The 12973-nt window shown below is 33.9% G+C and overlaps 1 protein-coding gene across 1 annotated transcript in view; it reads right to left on the reverse strand.

Annotated features, from left to right (window-relative positions):
* Positions 1-1980: 1980 nt before the first annotated feature.
* Positions 1981-12973, reverse strand: part of LOC142325238 (ecdysteroid-regulated 16 kDa protein-like) — a 64954-nt gene continuing 53961 nt past the window's right edge. Inside the window, exon 4 of the mRNA XM_075366722.1 lies at positions 1981-2340. Coding sequence (XP_075222837.1) covers positions 2251-2340 — 90 coding nt within the window. The 3' untranslated portion in view covers positions 1981-2250. The remainder of the gene's footprint in view (positions 2341-12973) is intronic.

Raw genomic sequence — 12973 nt, forward strand, 5'->3', positions numbered from 1 at the left:
AACTGCCAAGTTCATACCTGTTTGTAGGAGATTTCAATCTCCCAACCCCTTTTGGAGTTCCAGTCGCACTGATCAATGAGAGAGCATATAGAAGAACTCCTGCGTGAAAGAACCTGATTGTTTTGAATGATGGTCGCAGAACATTTTTTAAGAGCAGAAAAACATCCACCACTGACATATTTCTACGCAGCCCCTAGGTAGTGCCAAGCATAAACTGGAACATCATTCCAGATTTAAATGGCAACTGTTGCCATTAATCTTAGCAACTGTTGTTCAATGAACCTCTCACACAGTACACTAATGGTGGTGTATATATTGTATCTAAATGTGTTTGCAAACTGTGAGCTTGTGAGCTGTAGAGGCATGCTAAAAATATGATCCGAACCTACTCAAATGCCTCCCACTCTTAGTATGTGACACACCACTATGATCTATTTCACTGGCGGTATGCTGAGTCGATTTGACCGAATATGTATTCATAGTGGTACATCCATGAATGAAGTCGTCCACAAATTCAATAATATCAAAGGAGGAATTTGATATGGGCAGATCTGAGTTTGTTATACTGAATCAGTCTCACAACTGGAGTCTGACAAAACTACATGGCAGAAAAAGCATATGCTTTATGGTAAACTCTGAGGTACTGTGAGCACATAGAGTTGAAAGTGCAATAATTTACAGTGACTCATTTAGTTCTCTCTCTTCCATGCAAAACTGTTTCACAACAGATCAAATAAAATAGAAATGTTAAACAACATGCAGAAACCTCAGCACAATACTAATTGTATTAAAAATTCTCCATTTAAATGTAAAAGTAGAAAAAGCTTAAAAAGAATAGATGATGTGTTAATGCATTTGAGGGTCGGCTATACCAATACATCTCATTATACATGTTTTGTCTAGGCAAGAATAACCAACATGTACAGACTGCAATTCAAGATTCACAGTCAAACACATTTTGGAGGTACAAAAATCAGCAGCAAAGAAGTACAAAAGAATCTAAAAATAAGCCTTAATGGCAGTGAGGAAAATGTTCAAGCTTTGATGAATTTCCTGCCTGAAACAAAAATATTCAGTCACATTTAGATAGTTAGTTATAAGAAGGTTATTATTCATGTGAGGGCCATTTATACTGTTACATGGTTGTGTTATTTATTTTTATTGTTATTTGAAACTGCATAAGGGTCTTTACATCTTACACAGTGATATTGCAGTCAGATTTAAGGTTATAGTTTTACTTGTAGATATTATTCTTTATTAACAGGACTGGATGAGGCCTTCTAAGCCGCATGCTGAAAATACTCTCTTTAAACTTTCTAATCTTGGGAAATTAATTCGTAATAGAGTACTTTAGCTGTAATATCTAAGTGTTTTGTGATATCTATTATTGCATAAGACACTATACACCTTATGCAGTGTGCCTGAAGTTAGTTCTAGTCTTTTATTTTTTATTTACTTCTTTATTATGGAAATTGCATAACTGTTTACAAAAAATACAGTGACCTTGTGGAGATTTAAAAAAAGAGTGGTCTATCAAAAGGAAGATATTATAAACAGGAGTCTGGTTGAAAGAATATTTATGAATATACATAAGGATATACATTCTTTAGGGAAAAAAATCCTTTTCATCAAATCTGTAAGTGCTAAAATATTGGTCATTTTTTTAATGGAATAATTTTCTCTTATAAAATATTTATTAAAAATTAATTTATTTCAGGATTAATTTCTAAAATTTTTTTTTAACTCCATAATAAACAGATATTAATCTGTATATCACACATTACGATATATCTATCGTAATGTGTTTGTTAAACGTTGTATACTTTTTTTGGAACAAGTGAAAAATACGTATTCAAAAAATAAACTGTTATTTTAGATTTGCTCTTGAATGACATGTAAAATAATTGTTAAGAACTGAACTAATAACATTTTTTGTTTCAGAATAAACAATTAATATAATATTTGATAAATGACGGAAAGTTTTTCTTAAAGTTTTTTATTTAATAATACAATTTTATCAATATCATCAATACAGAAAATTGCCGACATATAGTGAGATCTAGATCTAAAACACCACTTTGTAAGATTACATATCTGAGGTACATCATTATATAGTACTACAATAATTTGTACTAGTTTGGTTTAGTCTAGTTTTGCTGTTCAGATGATATATTATGATGAGCATTAATCAGTGAAATATAGTACAATTTACAGATGGATGATATCTTGTTGGAACAATTATATTCTACTTTAATCTGTAATTGCTGCTTCCACTTCAAGACATGCAATATCTTCTTTTGTTTCTTTGTTCTTCAAACCCCAGTGAACAGTAAGGCTCATCTGAAACATGGATAAAACATTGTTTTATATAAGTATTACCATAATTTCACAATTATAGTCTGTTATAAACATTTAAATGTAAATTAATCATCTACAGTGTAATTTTTTGATATGAGTCATAGTTTTGCTGTCACGCAATGTTTCTCTTAAGTTAAAAAATGACTTTTATACTCATAATTTCTCTTGTTTTATTTATTATGTTATTAATTTAAAATAAAAATTGTTATTAAAATACTTTTATAGTTATTCATTATTATTCTCATCTTTTCTGCTAAGATCAGTATAATTTCTATGATGAGTACTGCTTACCTTTCTTAGCTTTATTCTTTTATCACCTGTTGATGTGTCCACTGCCAAAACCTATTGTATTGGCACTTTTAAATTGCTGTTAATCTTTATATAATGCTTAGTCAATGCCCCTTCCTATATTTGATCTCATGCCTTATCTGACCTTCTTATTCATTTGTTATTAATGGTTACTTATCTTTTAATTTTATTTATCTATTTTCTGTTTTCAATAAATTGAGGCTCTACTACTTGATTGTTGATCTGTTCATTTATGATCGTTTTATTGTTACTTTTTAATTTAAATATTTCTAGATTTTCTAAAATGTTCACTCTTCTTCCTTTAACACATTTGTGTATTAATTTCATTGCTTCTTCCATTTTCATTGGGGTACATCCTTCTCTTATTAAATGTGTTGCATAATGAGAATCATTTTTTTGTTTTTAAAAGATCTCACGTGTTTGTTATATCTTAATTTTTATTTTCTTCCTGTTTGTCCAGTGTATGTTGCATTGCACTTACATTTTATTTTGCATATACACCATTACTGTTGTATGTCTTTTTTCTATGTTACTATTAAAAATATTTTTCAGTGTATTATTAGTATTTATAGCTATTAACTATTATTTCACTTTAATTGGTAAATTGCTTTCCCAGTAAATGCTAATTTACTCCATTAAAGGTTCTTTGTTGTTTGTTGTTTTAATTTCATTTAATTTATTTTTATTAATTTTTCTGATCATTTCTTTTTTATACCTGTTATTTTCTGCTATTTGAAAAATAGTATTTAACTCTTTTTTATATGCAGGTTTCTTTAATAATCATTTATGTAGTCTATCTATCATGTATCTAAAAGCCACTAATTTATGCTTCATTGGGTGATTCGAATCATAAGCTATGATGTTATCTGTAAAGGTTTCTTTTCTGTATATTTCAAAATCTAGATTATAATTTCTTTTTATTGTTAGGTCTAAAATATGAATAGTTTCATCTTTCTCTTTTTCCATTGTATATTTAATGTTATGGTGGAATTTATTCATTTTTTCCAGAATCTTTTCTTCATTATTATTTATTTCTTTTTTAATTACTAATAAAGTATCATCCCTATAATAACTAATTCTAAACATCTGTATTTTTTCATGATATCTGGTATACTATCCTCTTCCATATTCTGTAGGAATACTGTGCTTAGTATCACTGACAATGGGTTACCCCTCTAATCCATTCTTTGTTGTATAAATTTTATTATTAAATTTAAACTGGTTTTATTGAAGGATTGTTTCTAAGGTAAGTATAAAACTTTAGAAACAATTCTAAAATTTAATGGGAAATGTAAGAGCACAGATGTTGAAAATGATACTTCAACAGTTAAGGAATGAGGTGGGTACTGGTTCTGCAGGCTAGAGGATATAAATGCTGCGAGTAATTTTGCAAGACTGTGTTCAACGCGGTTGCAGTGATGGCGATATGGGTAAGTGGGTACTAACAATGAGTGAAGAGTACATCACAAGCATTCCACTGCAAACAGTGGGTGAATGCAGAAAGTTGTTCGATCAGTTATTGGTAAACAGTAGTGAATGTGACAGTATTAAATTAATTAATTAAGTGTAGGGTTGTTCTATTGTAAACAGTGAAAGTAATAATATTTGAAAAGAATTGAATTGTTGAACTTAAGACTTTTCTAATGTTATCTTGGTATTAATGCAACATCAGGTTTTAGCAATCATTATAATGTTAATCGGACTGTAATCTGGTTTTTATAATTTAACTGTCTTTAGACAAATCTTGTCCTTATTGAATTATTATTTTGTATGACATATATTTACTATTATTATTATTGTTGTAGTTGTTATTACTACTGTTATTATTATTATTTATTTTATTTTCTATTTTTTAGAATAATAAATTGTATTTATACGAAATTTTTAGTTTGTTAGTCTGTCAATATCCTGGTCAAGCTGGGAACAAATGACAATATTTTTACCACTGGCAGAGAAAATCTGCAATTTCATTGAATAACTTGACAAAATTTTGAAAATTAAAATAAGTCTTACTTCCACAATACATGAAACTATATTTGCAGAAGTGTTTTTGGAGATGTTGCACAGCTTGTTTGTCAATTTGATGTCAGACTGAAACTTTGCAATAGCTCTGAAAAGATCATCTAGAAGGACATTTTCACATAGAAAATTAAACTTTCTTTAAAGAAAAAAAAAATTCTGTGTATTTATTCTGAAGTGTCAGTTATTGACAGAAAATTGCTGTCATTGAGGTGAGATAAATGCAGTTGTGAATAATTAACTTTTTATATTGTTAAGAATTTTTACAATGATAATGAATTTAATAATTACATCTCATTTATTCTAACACATTTAGTATTTTTTCCCCTTTTTTTTTTAGAAAGTTATCTAAGTTATTACAGTGTATCTTTAAATTATGCAGGAAAATTAATTCTTACTCATTTAATGTACATGGTTAGTTCACTTCATTAAAAAAAACTCAATTCACTTTTCTTCAAGAAAAAGAGTAGAATAATTTTTATTAGCGTTTGTTCATGTTTAATGTTCAGCATCCAATAAGTATCCAGAATTGCTAATTTCCTGGCTTCTCTGTGAAAGTTATGCAACTTATTGCTAGCTTTTTCTTCATTGCAAATATGTGTCTAGAAACTGTTCATTTTTAAATTTGGCTAATCAGTGAATTTGTTCAATGGTAAAACAATGTCATATGATCTTATAAGATAATGCTATTTCTTTCTTACTAATTCTGCATACGAATTAAACAAACACACATATATATTTAAAATAATTTTGTTATTAATTTTAAATATTAGCATTTTGGAAAACGTTCTCTGAATATTAATTAAAAGTGATTAATTTTTCATGGGAAAATGTTATGAGTTATGCAACGTAAGAAAATCCGTGTTACAAAAACCACAGCAAATTTTAATCTATCGTTGAGGTCGCAAACAAATCTGTCTATAAGAACTCGTCAGATCTATGCCGCTGTTATCCTTAAAGTATCTTAATCTTATAATAAAAAATAAAGATAAAAAGTTTGTCAGTTTTTTAAAAGTTTTTTTTATTATAAATCTCATAAAAAATTATTCTGAAGAAATAGAAAAATCCCCTAGGAAACTGTAGAAATAAGGAGGATTTCACTTTAAATTTGCAGGACTGTTAAGAAGGTTTTATTTGTTGACTGCTCAGAAATTAACTTGTTTTATTAGTTAGTAGTAATTTTGAAAATAAATTATTTTTCTTTAGAATGTTTAGAGGTTTGTTGGGTTCAGGGTCATTTGTAGTCAGGAAAATGAAAGAATTTACCAATTTCTCAATAACCATCATAAAAAATACAATATTCACCAAACCAATGCTTGTTTCTTTTTTCAAAGTTTATAAAGATCTTATTCAAGCAACACAAAACATGATTTATACATTCTTGAGGAAAGCATGGCAAACATGATCTTTAAAACCTTTATTCTGTACATTTGTTTGACTTGTAAAATTGCTTATTATTGTGAAAAAAATATTTAAATTCTATAATAGGATATTGAACAATTTTTTTCTAAAGACCCACCACTGCAAGAATATTGGCTGAAACATCATGAAACTTGAAGAGAATGAAGGTTCATATTTTGACAAATGTAGACTGCATATTCTACAAACAGTTTTTGCCAAAGTTCTAGAGGCTAGAAAGAGTGATATATAAAAAAATGGTGCAAAATCATGTTTTTCTTGAAAATGTAAATGTTATGTTTATAGCTGTTTGTGTAAGTTCTTTATGAACTAATGTAGAAATGAATAGGATTTGGTTTGGTGTGTATTACATTTATTGATATGTAATTTCATTCTTTATTGAGAAATATTGACTTCTAAGTTCAGGTACATTGTCTCATTCGCCAGATCACAGTGTTTGCTACACTATGCATGAATCTTGTTGTGTGCAACAAAAAATGCAAAAATAAACTGAGCACAACACAAAAATTTGTATATGAACCAGAATTTAGAAGAAGGCAGAGTGTTTCAAACATGGAAGTTCAATGTTGAACTGAACATTAAATTGGAGGACCAATTACATTCCTAGGTTACAGCAGCAGGTTGATAAAGTTAGAACAGGTGAGTGACTTATCGAAGAAATAGCTAATTCCAAAGCCTTTAAAGTGTAAGTACAGCTTACATGTTAGTAATATCCCACTGTTAAATATTTGAATCATTGAAAAGCTTGTTCAATACAGTCAACTATGGGATCACAAATAAAAAAAAATCTCAGGATCTGAAAAATTCTGAAAAAATATTGCAGATTACTGAATATTAATTTGTCATCATTTCACTGTGAGTTTTACCTCTGAGGCTCATTTATAAAAATCAGAACATTTAAAACTACATAAATTATGTTTAGAAAACATTGTGTCGAAGTCTTCTTTGATCTGCAGAAGGCTTCGATATGAGCAGGTTGTTGAATCAAAAACCTAAAAATATTCATTAAGTGGACTGTAAACCCAAGGGTGGTTCATCCGTCGGGTGGATAAATAAAATAAATGCGTAATTGCTCAAAATCTATAATAATAATAATACAAACACTTATTACTATTAACACACAAGTACATATAAAAACATAATATCCGAACGCCTATCGTTCAAGTAACGACTTGCCGCTAGCACATCCCGCTACTTGCATCTTCAATTGTGGCAGCACCTGATATGCAATCATCCACATACATATCTCATTCTAGAGCTTGTGATCCCTAAGGAAATTGTTGACTTTCGTCCTTAACTAATTGATGTACACTTCTAACTGCCAGAAATTAAGCTGGAGCTGTACCATACGTCACAGTTTTTAATTTGTATTGTTTGATTGGTTCTTCTGGATGACTGCACGAAAGAATCTGCTGCAATTCACAGTCAGCATCATTTACCCTTATTTGGCTATACATCTTCTCAATGTCTGCTGTGAAACATACTTGGTGTGTTCTAAACCTGAGAACAATTTAACACAGATCCTGCTGAATAGTTGGACCAGTGTGCAGAGTATCATTTAACGATAATCCAGAAGACGATTTAAATGAAGCATCAAAAACAACTCGGACCTTTCTTGTCGAACAATGCTTGAATACCGGATGGTGTGGTAACTAGTAAACCAAAGTAGAACTCGTAGGATAATCAGCTAACTCCATGTCCCATTGACTCATATTCCTTCAAAAATCGGATGTATTCCTCATGCAGCCCTTCATCTTGACTCAAGCGCTTCTCGAGGTGAAGAAATCTAGCTGTGGCACCATCCAGTGTTTCTCCAAGATCATGTATGTTTTCCTTTGACGGAAGACGAACTATGTAGTCCTTTTTCATCTCTAGTAGTATTATGACAAAAATGACCCTCACAGAAGTTTTTCTTGTTATTTGTTTGCAGCTGAATCTCTTCCAACTCCCAAAAGCGTCGAATTCGGTCATCTCACCCACCATCAATAAGCAGAAAATTTTGTTGTGCGTTGGATGATGCATTATAATCGGATCTTGGAATAGGTCCCGACAAAATCCAACCAAGTTCGGTATTGACAACAGTAGGGTGACCAGGTTTAGTAATTCTGTCTGCTGGTAAGCAGCTTATTGTTCTATTGTAAGAGGTGTGGTTACTCATAATATTAACGGCAACGCAATGAGAGGTTTGAGATTTAGTGTCATTTATACCATGTATGGGTACGTTATTCTTATGCCTTTTCAAATTTAGTTTAAGAACTAACAACTCTGAGATGAAATTGCATTGTGATGCACTGTCAAGTAATGCTCTACACTTATGTATTTGGCCGATGCGATCGCGAACGTGAACAATGGCAGTTGCCAGCAAAATGTCTGCGCTTGCCCCTTAAAAGAACAATAGTTTGCATTAGATTTTTCTTCAACAGTATTGGATGAAATATTAAAGGTCTGAGTTTTATTTAAATCTAACTTATCCTTATGAAGTAGAGCATTATGACGCAAACCACATTTGCGGCATCCTTGGGCAGAACTGCATTGACTAGAAAAGTGATTGGAGCGTAAACAGTTAAAGTATAAATTATTTTTACGAATTATATTCTCCCTTTGAGACGCATTAAAATTTAAAAATTTTGAACACCTTGACAAAAAATGAGATTGAGAACATAGAATGCAGGTAACTTGAGTAGTTACATAGGAGTTTCTAGGTTGCTTATTATTTTGAGTAATTTGTTTGACTTCAATGCATTGTAATGTATCTAAAGACTGACATCTACCTTCTAAAAATGATAACAGGTCTGACAAAGGCGGAATATTTGTTCCAGAAAATTTATGCTCCCATGCCCTTTTTGAAGACATATCTATCTTATGCAATAACATTTGACTTAATAATAGTTCGTGAAGTGGCACCTTAACTTCCCTTGTAGCTTCAATAGCATGAATATTACTCTTAACATGGTTAATTAACATACATAAATTGGCGGCTGATTCCTTCGAGGCAGAAGGAAGATTTAAAAGATTGTTTACATGTTTTTGAATTATTGATTTGGGATTTGGGAGCCCCAGATCAACTGGGGCTCAGATCAAGAAATACTACTGAGGCTGTATAAAACATTGCTTCAATCGAAGCTTGACTACGGATGCATTGTATATTCATCCACTAGGAAGTCGCATTTATGAAAGTTAGATGTAATACATAATATCAGAATAAGATATGCCACAGGCACATTCCATACAAGCCTGGTGACTAGTCTAATGTTGGAAGCCAGAATAATGCCACTACATTATAAAAGAGAGATTCTATTGCTATGATATGTAGCAAATATATGGGTCTTCCCTACCCATATAAATAGTAAAATATTCAACAATCATCTTTTGGCTGCATTATATGACCATCATGCTACCTATTCCAGATCAGGCAGAATAAGGTATCATGAATTGACAAGAAAATATGAAATTGCTTTATCAGAGACATTAGCAATTTCTACAAGAGAAATACTGCCATGGCTCTTGTCAGCGGTAAATACAAGATTGGATCTCTCCTATGAAAGAATAAAAGAGAAACCAGCAGTAATCATCCAACAGGAATTTTTATCAACCGTCAGTAATTGAAGATATATTAAAATTTATACTGATGGTTTGAAAACCGAACATGGTGTTGAATGCTCCATATATGCAAATGGCGAAGCCCATTTCTAGAAACTGCTAGGTATGACAAGTGTTTATGTGGCAAAAAAGCGAACATGGTGTTGGATGCTCCATATATGCAAATGGCGAAGCCCATTTCTGAAAACTGCTAGGTATGACAAGTGTTTATATGGCAGAATCTGTTGCCATACAGGAAGCTCTTTACTACTCTGAACATTTCTGCGAAGAGAGAGTGCTTATATGATCCGTTTCGTTAAGTGCACTTACTGCAATTCGGTACAATAATATTAAGGACATCCTTGTCGCCAACATCTTGTACATTTTAAATGGACAAGGACAGCGATGTATATTTGTTTGAACTCCAGGACATGCTAGTATTGCAGGAAATGAAAGTGCAGATGAAGTCCATATCGGTTACGTCCTACGGGACTATTTATAGGGGAGAGTCAACTGCCACAGCATCCTAGGGCAACTGATGTGCTGCTTAATGCGGTTCCGGTTGTCCAGGGCGTACTTAAATAAAATAAGGAAGACAAAAAAAAAATATTGGTATTATAGAGCCGTTCTTTTCATTTATATTTTTCTGTTTTATTTATTTTTAATTTTAATATCAGGGTCCTTTACACCCAGTAAGTGTTTTTAGTGTTTGTGTTTAAATGTTCTGTGCATTTTGTTATTTTTAAATAAAATAAACCTGATGGTGATCTAAAACTTTTTTAACGAATTTGACGAGGGGTAATGACCTTAAAAGTCGATGACGATATGACAAAAAAAAAACACAACATCTGATTCCGGCCGGAATTTCGAGAATTGATGGATAAGTACGACATTGTGCTTTTCAGAGTTGTTGAATCAACAGTGTGTGAATCACCACCGTGGCTACTTCCATCGGCCCTTTGTCGAATGGATTTAGCATCTTTTAAGCAATGTAATTCTCGGGAAATAATTCATTGTTTTCGAGAGCTTGTGAGAGAACATAACCAGGAGCTTGTTTTACACACGGATGGCTCTAGGACGGCGCACGGGGTTGGCAGTGTCTTCCATTGTGCAGGCGTTAGTCATTCGTGATCCTCGACGGCTGTTGAATTTTGAGATATTGTGAGCAATATCTCAGAGCTTACCAAATGGCATACAATTCCGCAGTATAAACAAATGTAACATCCTTTTTGATCTGCAGCGACTCAATGAGTGGTATTCAAGCACTGCAGGATGCGTGCTCAACGGAACCCTTGGTGAAAGTTATACTTGCACTGCTTCGAGTGCTAAGCAAGAAGGGGCAACAGGGCATACTGATGTGGATTCCGGGACACTCTGGTATTGCTGGAAACGAGAACGAGGCTGCGGATGAAGCAGTTCGAGCTGCTGCTGACGCGCCTGAGCCGGATTAAATTCTTCCCATCAGCCCTTTTTTTTTTCTAGGTCGGTCTGGACTGGTGGGTATAACTCCATCCAGAGGAGTCTCTGGTTCCTCTAACGATCCTAGCTACCAACCGGCTGTATTTCCGGCATGATAGATCGGCTCGCCGGTCAGCCCTTTTGAGGAGTTTTTATTGTGCCCTTTCTTGACGCCGTGCCCGGACATATCTGCCCAAAACACAACGCCGGGTCTTTCTCTTTTATTGTACCTACCATCCCCTGGACTCCCCAGAGGATCATAGGCACTGGCATACCTGGGCATGCCAGCCCTCACCTCTGGGGCTGTCCTCCCTTCCTTATACTAACAGCCCCGGTGGCGCTCCTCCTCATTTTTACTCCTGATTAGCTCCGTGGCATATGTGTTGACTCCTACTACTAAATTTATCGGTCGAATTTGTCTTTTGCCTGTCATTAGAATGTAATTGCATCTCGCGGGTGCCAGAGTCAACCCTTTTGCCCTAATCCAGTTATCGATCATTGCTAACGATTGATTACCTCTAACTTGTACTTCCTCTTCACGTATTCCTCTCACCAAGATCGCTATATTGTCTGCATAGGCAATGATCTCTGCCCCTTCTAGCAGTTAAAGTCCCAGAACTCCGTCGTAGGCTAGAATCCATAATAATGGTCCTACAACGGAGCCTTGTGGTACTCCTCCGAATATGCGAAATCTTATGTTCTTCTTGCGCATCCACAGCGCACCATCTATAGGATAAGTATTCTTTGATTTGCCTACGTAGGTAAGGACTTATTTCTTTCTCAGCCAGAGCAGTCATTATAATCCTCCATGGCATTAACCCGAACGCGTTCCTTGCGTCGAGAGAGATAAGGAGGGGAATTTCCCTGGTCCGCCAGGTCCCTGATCTAACTTCTCTTGCCCAGCCTGGATCGATGATTTATTCTTCCAAAAGCCAAATTGATTATGGCTTATCCCCGCTTCAATGTTCACCACGCCAACTAGTCGATCACCACTAACTTCCTCATTGTGTTAATCAAGCTCAATGGGCGGAATTCTATATTGTCATTCTCTCGATTGGGCTTTGGCAAGAACACCACCCTCGCCTCTTTCCAGCACCCTGAGAACTCTTTGTTTTCGATACCATAACTGTTCACGTCGACCATCTCCCAAGGTGCTATTTTAACAAGTCCTTTCAGTAGAGCTGCAGGGATGCCATCAGGTCCGGACTTCTCTTATCGCCTAATTGTGTAACTGCCTATGTTACTTCCTCTAGGATAAATCTTCTGGCCTCGCATTCAGTCGCTTCGTCCATCACTTCCTCAGCGCACGGGAACAACATTGGTATTTGTGTTTCTACTTATGCCTTTGACAGGGTTGGTAATCTCCTGTCAAAGCGCTTGGTGACTATCCTGTAGGCTTGACCCCAAGGGTCATTGCCCAATTCTTGGCACAATCGCTTCCAGTGTTCTCGTTTCGATTTTCTTATTTCTTTGTTGAGTATATATTTATATATACTCATATTTACTTATTATTATTATTTATATACTTATATTTCTTTGTTGAGTTTTCCTGTATTCAACATACCTTAAGACCGCTTCCTCATAAAACTCACCTCCGCTACGCCTGCGTCTCTGTTTTTTCCTCCTATGAAACTAGAGAGGTTGCCTTAGACTAGCTATTTCGGGTGACTACCAGTACACTCTGCGTTTTCTTACATTTCGAGTTAAGACCCTACCCATCTCTTGTTGAATTATATTTCTTAATGCTTCTGGCGTGAGGATTTCTACTCCGGCTAGTCTGTCTGCAACACATCCAACTATTTCATCAACCTGATTAGCCGTAGGTCTCATA

Source organism: Lycorma delicatula, chromosome 5 (assembly GCF_047948215.1).
Source record: "Lycorma delicatula isolate Av1 chromosome 5, ASM4794821v1, whole genome shotgun sequence".
NCBI lineage: Eukaryota > Metazoa > Arthropoda > Insecta > Hemiptera > Fulgoridae > Lycorma > Lycorma delicatula.